The sequence below is a fragment of the Podarcis tiliguerta genome, assembly GCF_965153285.1.
Source record: "Podarcis tiliguerta genome assembly, chromosome: 14".
Classification (NCBI taxonomy): domain Eukaryota; kingdom Metazoa; phylum Chordata; class Lepidosauria; order Squamata; family Lacertidae; genus Podarcis; species Podarcis tiliguerta.
In genome coordinates this window covers 30,928,840-30,942,851 of record NC_139547.1, presented here as the reverse complement: position 1 = coordinate 30,942,851, position 14,012 = coordinate 30,928,840, and the positions used below count along the sequence as shown (strand labels likewise).

The 14,012-nt window shown below is 45.3% G+C and overlaps 1 protein-coding gene across 2 annotated transcripts in view; it reads left to right on the top strand.

Moving 5' to 3' along the window:
* Nucleotides 1–14,012, top strand: part of NHERF2 (NHERF family PDZ scaffold protein 2) — a 58,831-nt gene that overhangs the window by 29,125 nt on the left and 15,694 nt on the right. For both annotated transcript variants that reach the window (XM_083414026.1, XM_083414025.1), the window contains exon 3: nt 12,100–12,279. In XM_083414026.1, the coding sequence (XP_083270152.1) occupies nt 12,100–12,279 (180 nt within the window). The remainder of the gene's footprint in view (nt 1–12,099; nt 12,280–14,012) is intronic.

Below are 14,012 nucleotides of genomic sequence, written 5' to 3'. Positions count from 1 at the left end.
TAGTGAGAGGAGCAGGGGCCGCAACAACATTTTTTGTGACAAGCTGTTTGTGGGGGAGAGGAAATGCTTGGCTCCCTTTGCCGCTGTTTTAAAGCCTCTAAAAATAAGTGTTCTTAATGTTAAAGTTCACAAGAGGGAGGTGCTTCTGGCAGGCACTTGAACCGTCTTTCAGCCCTACCCTAGCAGAATTTTTAAAAATTATATATTAAAATATTTACTATACTATAAATATTAAAGGTAAATGGACCCCTGACCGTTAGGTCCAGTTGCGGACGACTCTGGGGTTGCGGCGCTCATCTTGATTTATTGGCTGAGGGAGCCGGTGTACAGCTTCCGGGTCATGTGGCCAGCATGACTAAGCCGCTTCTGGCGAACCAGAGCAGCACATGGAAACGCCGTTTACTTTCCCGCTGGAGTGGTACCTATTTATCTACTTGCCCTTCGTGCTTTTGAACTGCTAGGTTGGCAGGAGCAGGGACCAAGCAATGGGATCTCACCCCGTCGCGGGGATTCAAACCACTGACCTTCTGATTGGCAGGCCCTAGCCTCTGTGGTTTAACCCACAGCGCCACCCGTGTCCCGTACTATAAATATTACTATATTACTAAATATGCTATGATATTCTGCTTTTTATACATACAAATAGCTGTACGAAAAGCAAATGTGGGAATGAAGTGGTGTGGCATAGTGTGTCAGGAATCTGGAGGCCGAGGTTCTAGGACCATTATGAAGCTCACTGGGTGACCTTAGGCCAGTCGCTGCCTCTCAGCCTAACCTACCTCACAGGGTTGTTGTGAGGATTAAATGGAGGGGGGGAAGTGGGATATAAATGTGATAAATAAATGAAATAAATTCAGAATAAAGCAGCCGGTGCCAGGTCACTGGCAAGGAGTCAAGAGGCTACCACTGGTGTTTGCAGCCTTTGGGAATGACGGAGCTTATAGCAAGTTTCTCACAGCTTAGGATCCTTCCTCTTGCTTCCTTCGGAGGCGTCCATTCTGTGTGAGCGTTTAAAATATTACTTTGCTGCCGCTCCTCCCGTTACATTGAGGTCTTGGGTTACACGTAATGTGAACTGCTTCCTCGTACAAAAAGTTATTGTTCGTATCTAATTTCCACACACCGAAAGGCTCTGTATATTAAAAAGTCCAACTTAGATGTCAGTTAGGAGCGGCCTTTTCTGCTCTTCATAATGTCAATCGCTGTGTGGCATGTCATTGTCATAAGGGAGGTGGAAGGCAAGCCCTCCATACCGTTGCCTCAAACCATCTCCAGATACCTTGACACTGAAGCATTGGGAGAAGTTCCCTGGACATGGCCCCAGTCAGTAACCTGGATGGCGGACCTCTGGAGGTCCCATGCAGACTGCTCCAAGGCCACATTCGCACCATACGTTTAATATACTGTGATGCTTCTTTGAACTGTCATGGCTTCCACCCAAAGATTCCTAGGAGCTGTACTCTGTGAAGGGTGCTGAACAGTATTAGGAAGCCGCTGTTCCTCTCCCAGAGCTGCAGTTCCCAGAGTTCCTTATGAAGAGGGGCTGATTGCTGAACCACTCTGGGAATTGTAGCTCCGCAACAGGAATGCAGGACTCCTAAAACCCTTTATCATCCTTAACAAACTATAGCTCCCAGAATTCACTGGGTGAAGAAGCTATGGCAGTTTGAAGTGGTACCATAGTGCTTTTAATGTACATTGTGAAGGTGGCCTTGCCAACTGGGCTGACTAGCAAGGGAGCTGAAGATATTTCAGAAGAGATGGCAGGAAGGGAACATGAGACAAGATCTTGGCTAGCATCTCTCTGTGTGTGTTTTTTAGGGCTTCGCTGGAGCATTTTAAAACAGTCTGCTCTGAAATGCCAGAGTTCAGCAAAAGCTTTTTAGGACAGCCTCTCCCAATCTGGTGCCTTGAAGATGTTTTGGACTACTATTTCTTACAACATTCCCATCAGCCCCATCCGTTTTATTCACACAACAACCCTGTGAGGTAGGTTAGGCTGAGAAGCGACCTTTTTGCAAGGAATAAAAACACACGCTTGGTTCTCCTGAGACTATCCTTAACTCATCTCAGGATATCATTAGGCGCTTGTTGTTGACATGCCTGTGCCAGGGTCCTTCCAGCTCTTATTAAATTATTTACTCATTTTTTCTTGCTGGGAAATTTAATTACCCCCCAAGCTTCTTCAAAGCAAGTAAGTCAACATTACATTTTATTGATGTGCCGGATGCTTTTGTACTTGCAGACTTTGGAGTTTCTGAGGTAAAGTGTTTGGATATCTTAATTCCCCCCCCCCCCCCAAAAGCACAGTGTTTCCTGTGCTCTTATAAATTGCAGACACCCCTTTGCTGCTTTGTAATGCCCATTCCCATCCCTGAGAGCTAGAAAACAAACATAAATTGTAGGACTTTCCCACCTCCCCTTTAAAATCTCTGTGGAGCTGTATCTGGCGCTCCCGAGAATGGATTTTCCTTGCTCTAAAGGGCTGACACCTGACTAATTAATTGTCCAGACGTCGCCTCGTTAATCAAGGCCAGTGCCAATGTTTATGATGCTGAGTCTAGAGCAAAATATGCTGAGGAGGTTTTGCTTTTCCATAATAAGAATTCAAAAGCATTCTGCCACAAGAGTCCAAATAACCACGATGAACCTGTCGACAAGGCTAGAAATTCAGGCACCATTGCCACTACTCAGACGTAATTTACACATGAGCTTGGGTGGTAGCCCCAGAAACTGTTAATTGAGGGCTTGTAGCCAACTATGTTCTATTCAAAGTAGACCTATTGAAATTAATGAAATGATAAGTCCATCAATTTCAGTGGGTCTGCTCTGAGTAGGATTAACCACTGGGCACAAACTGATATTTATCTGCTGTGCTATTGGAGGAGCATGCCCTTACTTATTGCATTTCAGGGTCAGGTAACCTGCTTTAGCCAGAGGTCCACATGCCCTTTTTGGGAATTGTATGGGGCCACATGTGTGCGGTGGGCGGAGCCAGAGGCCAAAGTGGGTGGGGCAAAAAAATTACCTGGTTACACTAGCCTAGTTTCTATGCACACTCTTAACATCCCTCTCCATCTGGAAAATAATAAAAATAAAAATAAAAATAAAAATATTATTTATACCCCGCCACTCTGGGCAGCTTCCAGCAAAATATTAAAATACAATAGTCCATCAAACATTAAAAGCTTCAAACATTAAAAGTTTCAAATATTAAAAGCAAGAGGCATTCCCCCCCCAAAAAAAGTATATGAAAATGCATATCTTAAGGGAAGTGTGCATAAATTACATATATTAGTGAAAACAACGTTTTAAAAAATGCATTGAGAAATTACACTGCGCAGGATTGGCATATTAAGTAGAATTCACACTGAAATTCGGCTGAATTTCCCTTAGAACTTTTTTTCTAATGTGGGAGTGTAGTGAGCCGAACTTGTCCAACCCTACCCATCTCTCTGGATTTCTGAGGGGGCCTGGTTGTGTGTTTTTTCAAAGTATCTCCAAAATCTGCAAAGGCTAACTATGAATTGTTCGTTCCCAGGAACAGATATGAGAAAATCCTTATTTTCCCTGGAAGGTAAGGGGCCAAGGGAATGTAGCCAAGATTTGCTTTTGTTTTTTAAACGTCAGAATACAGTTTGTATTTTGATAAACACAGAGATGATTGGGGGTGGTTGCCAAGGCCGGTAATTCAAAGCTAACAAAATTTCATATCAGCTCCAGTTAAAACTCTAATAAAATCCCAACAAGGCCCTTTCAGTAATGGATCTTTGAACCGTGTCATTTCAGTTTTTCTAAAATAATAATAATAATTCAAATAGGATTATTCTCTCTCCCCTCCAGCCCAGGTTCAAAGCCCCCCCCCCTTCTTGTTAAAATGTGTCCTTTGGGGTCGCGAAAGCTCAGAGTTCCAATATTATTCAACCAGTTAAATCATTTCCTGTTTTCTGCAGTTTTTGAAGAATTCTCTAAGGCAGGCTGGAAATATTTGCAGATACTCACGAACTCGCTGGCTTGCAGGCCCTGGGAAATATCCTGAGTTTGTTACATTGGTCAGGAAAGATGAGACAGCTGTGTGTGTGTTGCACAGGATGATATGAACCGTTAAAGACAAACTCAATCGGACCAGATAATATCCGCTGACCTAGTAATGTGGTTGCTATGGAGGGACAGAGAATTGTACATGTTACATTGGCCTGACTTTGTGCTACAATGCTGTGCTCCATTATCCAAAACATTGTGTTTCCTAGAGAGAGAAAGAGATTGATGGTGGTGGTGGTCATTGACAGTTTGTGGTTTGATTGATTGATTGATTGTATTTATCCAAGGAGTTCAAGGTGGTACAGTCGTACCTTGGATCCTGAACACCCTGGAAGTTGGACGTTCCGGTTTGTGAACGTTCTTTTGGAATCTAAATGTCTGACGGGGCTTCCAGGGCTTCTGATTGGCTGACGTAGCTTCCTGCAGCCAATCAGAAACCACGATTTGGTTTTTGAGTGTTTTGGAAGTCAAATGGACTTCCAGAACCAAGTCCATTCGACTTCCAAGGTACGACTGTATACATAGTTTTCCTCCTTCCCATGTTAGCCTTGTAACAACCGTATGAAGTAGGTTATGCTGAGAAGCAGTGATATGCTCAAAGTTGCCCAGGGAGCTTCATGGCTGAGGGGGGAATTTGAACCCTGGTCTTCTATGTCCAGTCTTAACACCATAAGTTCTGCTAACTGGGCTTGCCACCATTTTGACTAGTGACCTGGGTCTTAAACATGTTTCCATAACAGTAAGTTGATGGCCTTTGATTTTAATTTTTTTACATGTTTTTTAATTACATATGGATAGTGTTGTAAACCTTTTTTTTGTTCTTTTTAAATTATATGGCAGTATATAAATATATTTTATAAATAAATAAATAAATGAAATGATCACCATTGGATCACCTAGTTCAGTATTGTCTAAACTGACTGGCAGCAATGGTTCTCCAGGGTTCCAGGAAGGGATCTTTTCTAGCCCCACCTGGAAATGGATTGAACCTGGGACCTTCTTCATGCAATGGCATATATATATATTCCTTTTGTTTCCATATTCAGTGTCTGGAATCTCCAGCCCAAAAGAGCAGGATGCCAGTCAATGGGAAGGAGTGTTCTTTGCCTGAGAGCCACTGCCAATCAGAGTAGGGCTTTGCAGGCTAGATGGACCAGTGATTTGATAAGGCAACTATTGTAGGAAAGTCCATGTAAGAACTTTGTGTGTGATAGGTCTTTGATTTGATCACTGGCACTTCCAGGGAGGGCTGAGAGAAGGCTCCATACTGTATTTGTAATCCTGGGGAGGAGCTGCCGGTCAGTGCAGGCGACCCTGAACAAGATGGACTAATGGTCTGACTCAGTATGAGGCAGCTCTTTATGTTCATACTGTATTCATTTTCCAAATATTTCAGCTATCCCTGCATTTGTTCTGCCTCTTGGGGAAAAATAAGAATAAGTTATTTTAAAAAGGCCCTTCACTTGGGCTCATCTGACTTCATACCTAGCATATTTCTCACTAATGGTGAGTATTTACGTGAGAAATCACAAGATGGAGCACAGAGCAAATAAAGGGGGGGGGGGAGGAGAGGAGGAATTGAACGCAATCCAGCATTAATCTGTCTTGCTAGAAATAAATAATGTGACATCCTGCTTTACTGTGGAAGACAAACAGCCAGACCGTGGAATACAATGCTGGAATCTGCTTTAGATTAGATTACATTGGGTTTATTTATTGTTACCCTGCCACCCCAGCAAAATAACTGTTCAAGGCAATTTAACTGTTGATTAAGAGGATACGCAAACATTTACCCGGAATATCTGTTTGGTAAGCCCTGATTCGCCTCTCCCATGATAAGAGGCTATCTGTTGTCGATTTCCAAAGAAAAGACAAGTATCCATGGTCCCAGATTCCCAGCCACCTCTGCCCACAAATGTTTGCTTTCTCTCTAACATGGAAATGGGGAGGCTGTGGCCCTCCAGAGGTTGTTGGACTGCAACCCCCTGCAATGCAAGAATCACAGCTAAAGAATCCCCAACAGATGGTCATCCAATGTTATGGGATGGTACCTGAAACTAGACAAAGAAGGTTCCAGGCAAGCCTTCCTGGGGAGAGTATTCCATGACTAGGGAGCCACCACTGAAAAGGACTTATTCTAGGCTTCCTCAACCTTGGCCCTCCAGATGTTTTTGACCTACAACTCCCATGATCCCTAGCTAGCAGGACCAGTGGCCAGGGATGATGGGAATTGTAGTCTCAAAACATCTGGAGGGCCAAGGTTGAGGAAGCCTGACGTATTCTGTTGCTACCCTCTGGGCCTCTTGTGGAGGGAGCATAGGAGGAAGGGCCTCAGATGATGATCACAGGGTGTGGGTCGGTTCATAAAGGTAGAAGTGTTCCTTGAAATATCAGCAAGGAGAGGGGTGATGAGAGGGGAGGCGAAGGCAAGAATGTGGAGACTTTCCTGCAAGGGATAGAAACAGTAAAGTCTTACTTTAATGATCAGATTCAGATACATTTAAAAACAAATCAAAATAATAATAATCAGGGCTGTTTTTTCAGCCGGAACTCAGTTCCGGCACCTCTCAGGTGGGCATCATTGTTTTTATAAGAGAACAAGGGAGGTATAATGATAACTGATAAATAATAACAATAAATAATACAGACTGCTTTTGTAACTTGTAGTAAAAGCTTCTTTCTGGGCCTCCACTTAGTAGGGAAAAAAACATGAAATTGCCTCTTGAATTCCTGCAGGTTAGTTCCAAGGCAAAACCTGATGCCCTTTTGAACCACCCTAACTGAAACCACCTGTTTCTTTGTTGAGCTGGTTGGATGTCTGGTATCTTTATTGTAGTTTTTACACATCTGACACCATATTTAGGGCTCATTTCTCTCTCTCCTTTTGCTAGCTGGGTCCAAGCAGGGAGCCCTATAGAAGGAAGTTCCCATAACTGAACAACTCTCACTTCTAGCTTGTGGCAGGAAAGAATCCTGAACAGGGCCTCTCCTGCTGCTCTTAATAGCCGGACAGCTTTTCTCCTCATTGTAGCACCATAGAGGGAGAAGCTTCATGGGCAAAAATTCTCCCTTCTACTCATCTGTCTTAATAAAGGGCGGGTACCATTTAAGGAGGGACGCGGGTGGCACTGTGGGTTAAACCACAGAGCCTAGGACTTGCTGATCAGAAGGTCAGTGGTTCAAATCCCCGCGACGGGGTGAGCTCCCGATGCTCGGTCCCTGCTCCTGCCAACCTTGCAGTTCAAAAGCACGTCAAAGTGCAAGTAGATAAATAGGTACCGCTCCTGCGGAAGGTAAACGGTGTTTCTGTGCGCTGCTCTGGTTCGCCAGAAGCAGCTTAGTCATGCTGGCCACATGACCCGGAAGCTGTATGCCGGCTCCCTCGGCCAATAAAGCGAGATGAGCGCCGCAACCCCAGAGTCGGCCACGACTGGACCTAATGGTCAGGGGTCCCTTTACCTTACCATTTAAGGAACCTGGGAGCCCTAAATTGGTTGGGGGCGCTAACCCATGGACCATCTGATGTTGCTGATGTGCAGTTCCCATCATCCTTGACCACTGGCCATGCTGGCTGATGGGGGCTGTAGCCCATTAGTAACCTCAAGTTACCACCTCTGCTCTACAACACTCAAGCCTGCGAGGAGTATTTTGAAAAATGTTATTTGCATTAGCATCTATCGAGGGACGCTTCTTTGTAAAGAAAAAGGCAGATAAATAGAAAATCTGCTCCTTTCTCCTCCTGTGCAGACAGTCATTTGGAAACTATTCTTTGTAATTGGATTGTTTACACACCATTTTTTTCTTCAGAGATAATTTGCAGTCAAACCTTGGGGAGTTGTCATCAGGTGGTAACTCTTTTCTCTAGCAAATGTGCTGGAGAGGAGGAGGGAAAAGAGAGAACACTTTTATTTATCACTAGCAGCCTCGTACCTAGCGTCGCTCAGGAATTATAAGAAACCAAAGCAATCAGTTTTGAAAAGTTTGGTCCGCAATCTTACTTCGAATGGCATCTAGTTGTATGCAAAGATAGACAGGAAACATTCATCTCAGGAACCATCATGCAAAATTTGGTTATGGTATCTTAAAGGTAAAGGTACCCCTGGCAGTTAGGCCCAGTCAGGGACGACTCTGCGGTTGCGGCACTCATCTCGTTCTATATAGGCTGAGGGAGCCAGCGTTTGTCCGCAGACAGCTTCCGGGTCATGTGGCCAGCATGACTAAGCTGCTTCTGGCGAACCAGAGCAGTGTACGGAAAAGTGCCCAGGAGAGGGCCTTTTCTGTAGCAGCCCCTGAATTTTGGAATTCTCTCCCCACAGACGCATACCCAGCTTCTTCACTATATGGATTTTGACAAATGTTGAAGACATGGCTCTTTACCCTGGCCTTTGACACCTGAGATGTGCGTTTTTAGGCCCCATCCTATTCCTCAAAATGCAATATAACTATTTTTAATCCTGACTTTTAATTGTTGTAATCTGCCCTGGTATCTGCTGGTGATGGGTGAGTAATAATAATAATAATAATAATAATAATAGCAGCTGAAGTGGTATATTGCTGAGCTACGGTTTCCCCCCTAAAATAACAGGAAGCTGCCTTTTATCAAGTCAAACTGTTGGCCCTTCTAGCTCAGTAGTGACTGCACTGACTGGCAGCAGCTCTGCAGGGTCTGGCACAGGGGATCTCTCCCAGGGTTACCTGAAAGTGTCAGGGACTGAACTTGGGACCTTCTGTGTGCAAAGCAAATGCTCTGCCAGTGAGCCATTGTCATTAGCAGCTAAGCAGAAGATCTGAATCCTGGCCAGAATCAAGAGACTCTTCCCATTGCTCCACACAGCCTCTCTTGCTGTGTCTGCGCTGCTGTTCTCTGCAGGCCACCTGGTGCAGATTGGGGGCGGGTGCAGGCCCTCTCTTGCTATCTCGCAAATGGAATTATCGCCTGTGTGTCATCACTCAGCTCTCATTTCGGGGGACAAGGGCGTCTGTGCCAAGAAACTTGGCAGGCTTTCATTTTCAGGCGTTTTGTCTTTGTAAATCTGGAGAGGCATCTCAAATGTGATTAAGGTACCAAAGGGAACATAATTTGCAGAAGGTCATCAGCCTGCTAATTTGTTGGCATGCCTGGCAGGGCAAAAGGAGGAGGAAAGGGGATCCCAGCATTTGATCTGCCCTCATCTCAGGACATGTTACTCACACAAGCGATGGGCAAATCTTTCAGTTTCGGTTTTTCTCCCATTTTCTCCCCCCCCCCCAATCTTCAGTTCTCCACGTTTACACATCAGGTTGCAAATTATTATTTTTTTAAGTGGGTGTGAAAATTCAGTGGTTTAATTAGAATTTTTCCTAGAATACACGTTTGTGAAAAGCATGATTTAGTTTTAGGTGCAAAGCCTTCCCAGTGGTGCAACAATGGTTTGTTTTCTAACAACAAACCATGGTTTGTAAGTCATTGGCTTACAGACCAAAATTCTGAAGGTACGAGGTTGGGGAAAGATAGCCTGTGCTGACAACATTAAAGCCTCTGCTCTGGTGACTCTGCTGGGTGCCTTGTTTGGGTCCCAGATAACCCGCTTGAGCTTCCACTGTCTGCCGCTGGCCTTGTGCTTATTCCACCTTGTGGCACTATTTCCTGTAAAAGAAAGAAAAAAAAAGCTGATATAATCTTGCACCTTTTTAAAAGGGTGAAATGCTAAGGCAGGGGTCCCCAAGATGCAATTGCCCCAGTGCTGAACTCAGCCCAGCACTGCTCAGATAGTAAAGACTTTGTGTTGACATGGGAACGGTCCCCCCCCCCCCGCCCCCAGCCACAACTGCCTCTCCCCAGATATGTCAACTCACTTGTTTGTGGCCCTGTGGTGCTCTTGTGGCACCTGTGGTTCGCTCAGAGGAAACCCACAACCTTTTGGAAGAGAAAAAACACTGATGTGTGAAAAGCCACAGATTTCTAGGACTCATCAAGCAATTGAATTTCTTTGCATAGGTGTTGTCTCCAGCTAAGTTCTTCTTAGACCCACTGAAAATAATGAACCTAAGTTAATCATGCTTCCCAAGTTAACAATGGGTCTACTCTGAGTAAAGTTATCAGTGGATCAAGGCGATGGAGTGACTGCCCTGTGAGGAAAGCTTGCAGTGTTTGGGACTTCTTAGATTACAGAAAAGGCAAGAAAGAGATGAAATGATAGAAGTCTCTCATGGCACCAGAACTTGTGGACATCTAATGAAGCTGAATGTTGGAAAGTAGATGCAGTGAAGATGCAGTGCATAGTTAAACTGTGGAACTCACCCCCACAGGAGGCAATGATGGCCGCCAAAATGAAAGGCTTTAGAAGAGGACTAGACTAGAGGAAAAAGCTATCAGTAGCTATTGCCCATGATGGCTTTGTTCTTGCCTCCACAGTCAGTACTTCTGAAAACCAGCTGTTGGAAACCACAGGAGGGGAGAGTGTTCTTGTGCTCATGTGCTTCTTGCGAGTTTCCCGCAGGCATCTGGTTGGCCAGGATGCTGGGCTAGATGGCCCATAGCCCTGATCCAGCAGATTCCTCTTATGTTCTGAGGGACACTGTGTTAATGTTTTGATTTTGAAAATCAAGTGTGTCTGATCCATTCAAATATACAGTGGTACCTTGGGTTAAGTACTTAATTCGTTCCAGAGGTCCGTTCTTAACCTGAAACTGTTCTTAACCTGAGACACCACTTTAGCTAATGGGGCCTTCTGCTGCTGCCACGCTGCCGGAGCACGATTTCTGTTCTCATCCTGAAGCAAAGTTCTTAACCCGAGGTACTGTTTTCTGGGTTAGCGGTGTCTGTAACCTGAAGCGTATGTAACCTGAAGTGTATGTAACCCGAGGTACCACTGTACTAATGTTTTGGATTGTGAAAAATGCTACATTCTAAATTGTGCCTTGTCACTGTGCTGTAAACCAGGGGGGGTTCCAAACTGTGCTCTGAGGATCACCAGTGGTCCATGAGCTTAATTCAGGTGGTCCACAGCATGCCTGTGAAGATCAGGATCCACAGCTGTGATAGACTGTGGCAGCAGATGCTTCGGGACAGACTGGAAGTGGCAGGTGGGAGGAAGTGACTTGAAAGAGGCCAAGGGAGGATTAGCAATCAGAAATGGATTGCAGTGCAGTTTGAACTGTGGGAATTAAAATCATGATGCCCAAACCATGCAGCATCTAGAATAGTGCGTTGCAATTGCGACAACAGTCAATTGAATGACATTAAGCGGTCTGCCTATTGACCTGTAGCAATTTTCAAGAGCTCCTTGGGAGCTGCTGCTGTAAACCAGAGACTATTTTGCAGGAAAAGAAGTTCACTTCTGCAATTGGAGTAGGTTATGTGAATTGCATGTATTTGCTCCATGGCATCTTAGTTTTGCATCATTCATTCTGTTTCCAACTTTCAGGTTCAAGTAATTTGAAAAATTTTCAGCAAGGAAAAGTGTTGGTAAAGGAATGCTACTTGCTGGAGACCACCATTGGACAGAGTGCTTTTGTGCTGAAATCCTGTGTGTGAGAACAGGATGCTGGACTGGACAGGCCATTGGCTTGATCCAGCAGGGCTCTACTTCTGTTCTTAATTGAAGGCAGAAAGACGGAGAGTCTCCACAGTCATAAGGGATAGGAATACATGTTGTTTTTTCAATGTCCACACATTTAGCTAATGATAGGCAGCTCACCCCGTTTTTGGCAGCATTTGCCCTCTCAGATAATCTATGTAGGGTGTTTCATTTAAGATCTGGTTGGTCAGGCGTGCTTTGAAGTGGGAGGGGGCCCTGAACGGGTGGGTCTAATTTTATCCTTTTGTCACTTAGCAGGCGTATTAAATTTATTCTGTCAGGAGGGATTGGACAATTGGTTTTTAACAAATGCACTTCCTCTAATTGAGTCTATTTTTAACCTGCCCCTGTTTGGCCTTGTGGAGATGGGTGGGTGTCTCCTGTTCAGGGCTGTTTCCTTAGTGCATTTTTTCTTATTGTGTGACACTTTTTATTTCTATAAAGAAAGAGAAAGAAACAATCCCACACAACAATGGCCTCTTTTCCTTCCCAAATCCAGGATCTGAACGGGCAACCCAAGGACCTCTGCCCGCGACTTTGCCATCTCAAGAAAGGCCCCACTGGCTACGGGTTCAACCTCCACAGTGAGAAAGCCAGGCCCGGGCAGTTCATTCGGTCAGTAGACCCGGATTCACCAGCATCCAAGGCAGGACTCCGACCGCAGGACAAACTCGTTGAGGTAACGGATGACAGCTTGAAGGGAGGAGGACCTAGGAGCAGAAGCTCTTCTGCTCAGTCAGGCTCCACCTGAACACTTCCACAGTAGCCCATTGCCCTGGAATTGTTCATTCACCTTTTTATGCAGAGCCCACACTATGACACTGTCAAAGACCTGCATGTTGGTGTTTGAATGCTGTCTGTTTCCACTCAGTTTGTTGCAAGGTGCCTTCCTGCAGTGTGTCTCCATGAAAGAAAATGTGCTTTTGAGCATGTGCAGAGTAGCATTCTTTCGTCACTGAGCAGCTGCTTCCAACATCTGAGATGCTCAGGCAGGGTTAAATTCCAGGAAAAAAAATAGTTTGGAAACCCTGAACCCCCATGTTTCAGACAGAGAGAGAGAGAGAGAGAATTGCTCATCTCTGCGGTTGCCTTTTCTTGCCCTCTCTGCAGGAACACACCTGTTCTGCAGCGACAGAACTCTCTCACTTTCTCTCCCCTGAATCTTTAATGCTTGCAGTGCAACAGTACATGTGTGTGCGTGCACATGAGAGGGAGGTAGGAGAGGCCACCTAGGAGGCAGGTGTGTTCATGAAGACAGATTTTGCTTCCAGCACTCAATATGTCACCGATAGGTGGCTGATTATTAATTTAGCAACCCCCTGGCACGTTTCCTGAAGTGCACAAAGAGGGGAGGAGGTGAACCTGTGGAATTTGGAAACCTGATCCCAGCTCTTAGGGGCTCCCATAAATGTTTGATGCTCAGCAGCTCCTCAGTTTGGGCTACGGTGCCTGCTCTTGTGAGGTGCGGGGAGGAACTGTTCAGCCTCTGCTGCACGTTTTTCTTGCCTCATCTTCTTTCTCTTTGCACCTGTCTCCAGCTTTGAAGCAACTGCCAGGGCCCTGCCTGCAAAGGTGCAGGCTGCAGGTGGCAACAACAAGTGTTCAAATGGAGACAGTGTCCCAGCCAGAACCCCTTGGGAGGCTTTGAAGAGCTCTCCTTGGCTTCTGGCTCCCCTCCAGCTTCACCTTCCTGTTGGCTACTTGAGGCAGGCAGCTGAGCCTGTAGTGGAAGAGCGGTCAGGGCCTGCCTCTGGCAAGAGAAGCCATTTGGGTGGTTGCTAGGAAATGGAGGCCCTCAGAAGAGCAGAGGGTTTAGTATTCCTGCATCAGATGCTGTCTGCTTTGCTGGGGGACTTGAAGCTTATTTTTTTACGTACTTACTTACTTACTACATTTAAATTTTGCCTTTTCTTCTGAGGATCTGAAGGTGGTTTACATGGTGCTTCTCTCGCCTCATTCCATTTTATCCTCACAACAATCTTGTGAGGTAAGCTAGCCTGACAGACAGTGACTGGCCAAAGGTCATACGCAGTGAATTTAGCAACTGTGGTCCAGGGTATCTTCAGGCTCGCCTGATCCCTTAGATCCATGCCCAATCACTGAGATCTTTCAGGGAGTCTCTGTTGGTGGTCACCCATAGCTCAGGTGCATCGTTTGTAACTACCAGAGGCATTCAGTGTAGTGGGACCAAGCCTGTGGAACTCCTTCCCACTTGAGGTTAGACAGGCCCCGTCCTTGCTGAACTTCAGGTGCATGACAAAAACTGGCTTGTTTCAGCAGATAGTTTAAAATAGCGGTTTTATGATTAACTTTCAATTGTTTTATTCTCTGTATGGTTTATTTTTATGGACTGCCCCCCACACCCCGAAATGTTGGTGATGGAGCAGTAGAGAAATTACTTTAAAAAACCAA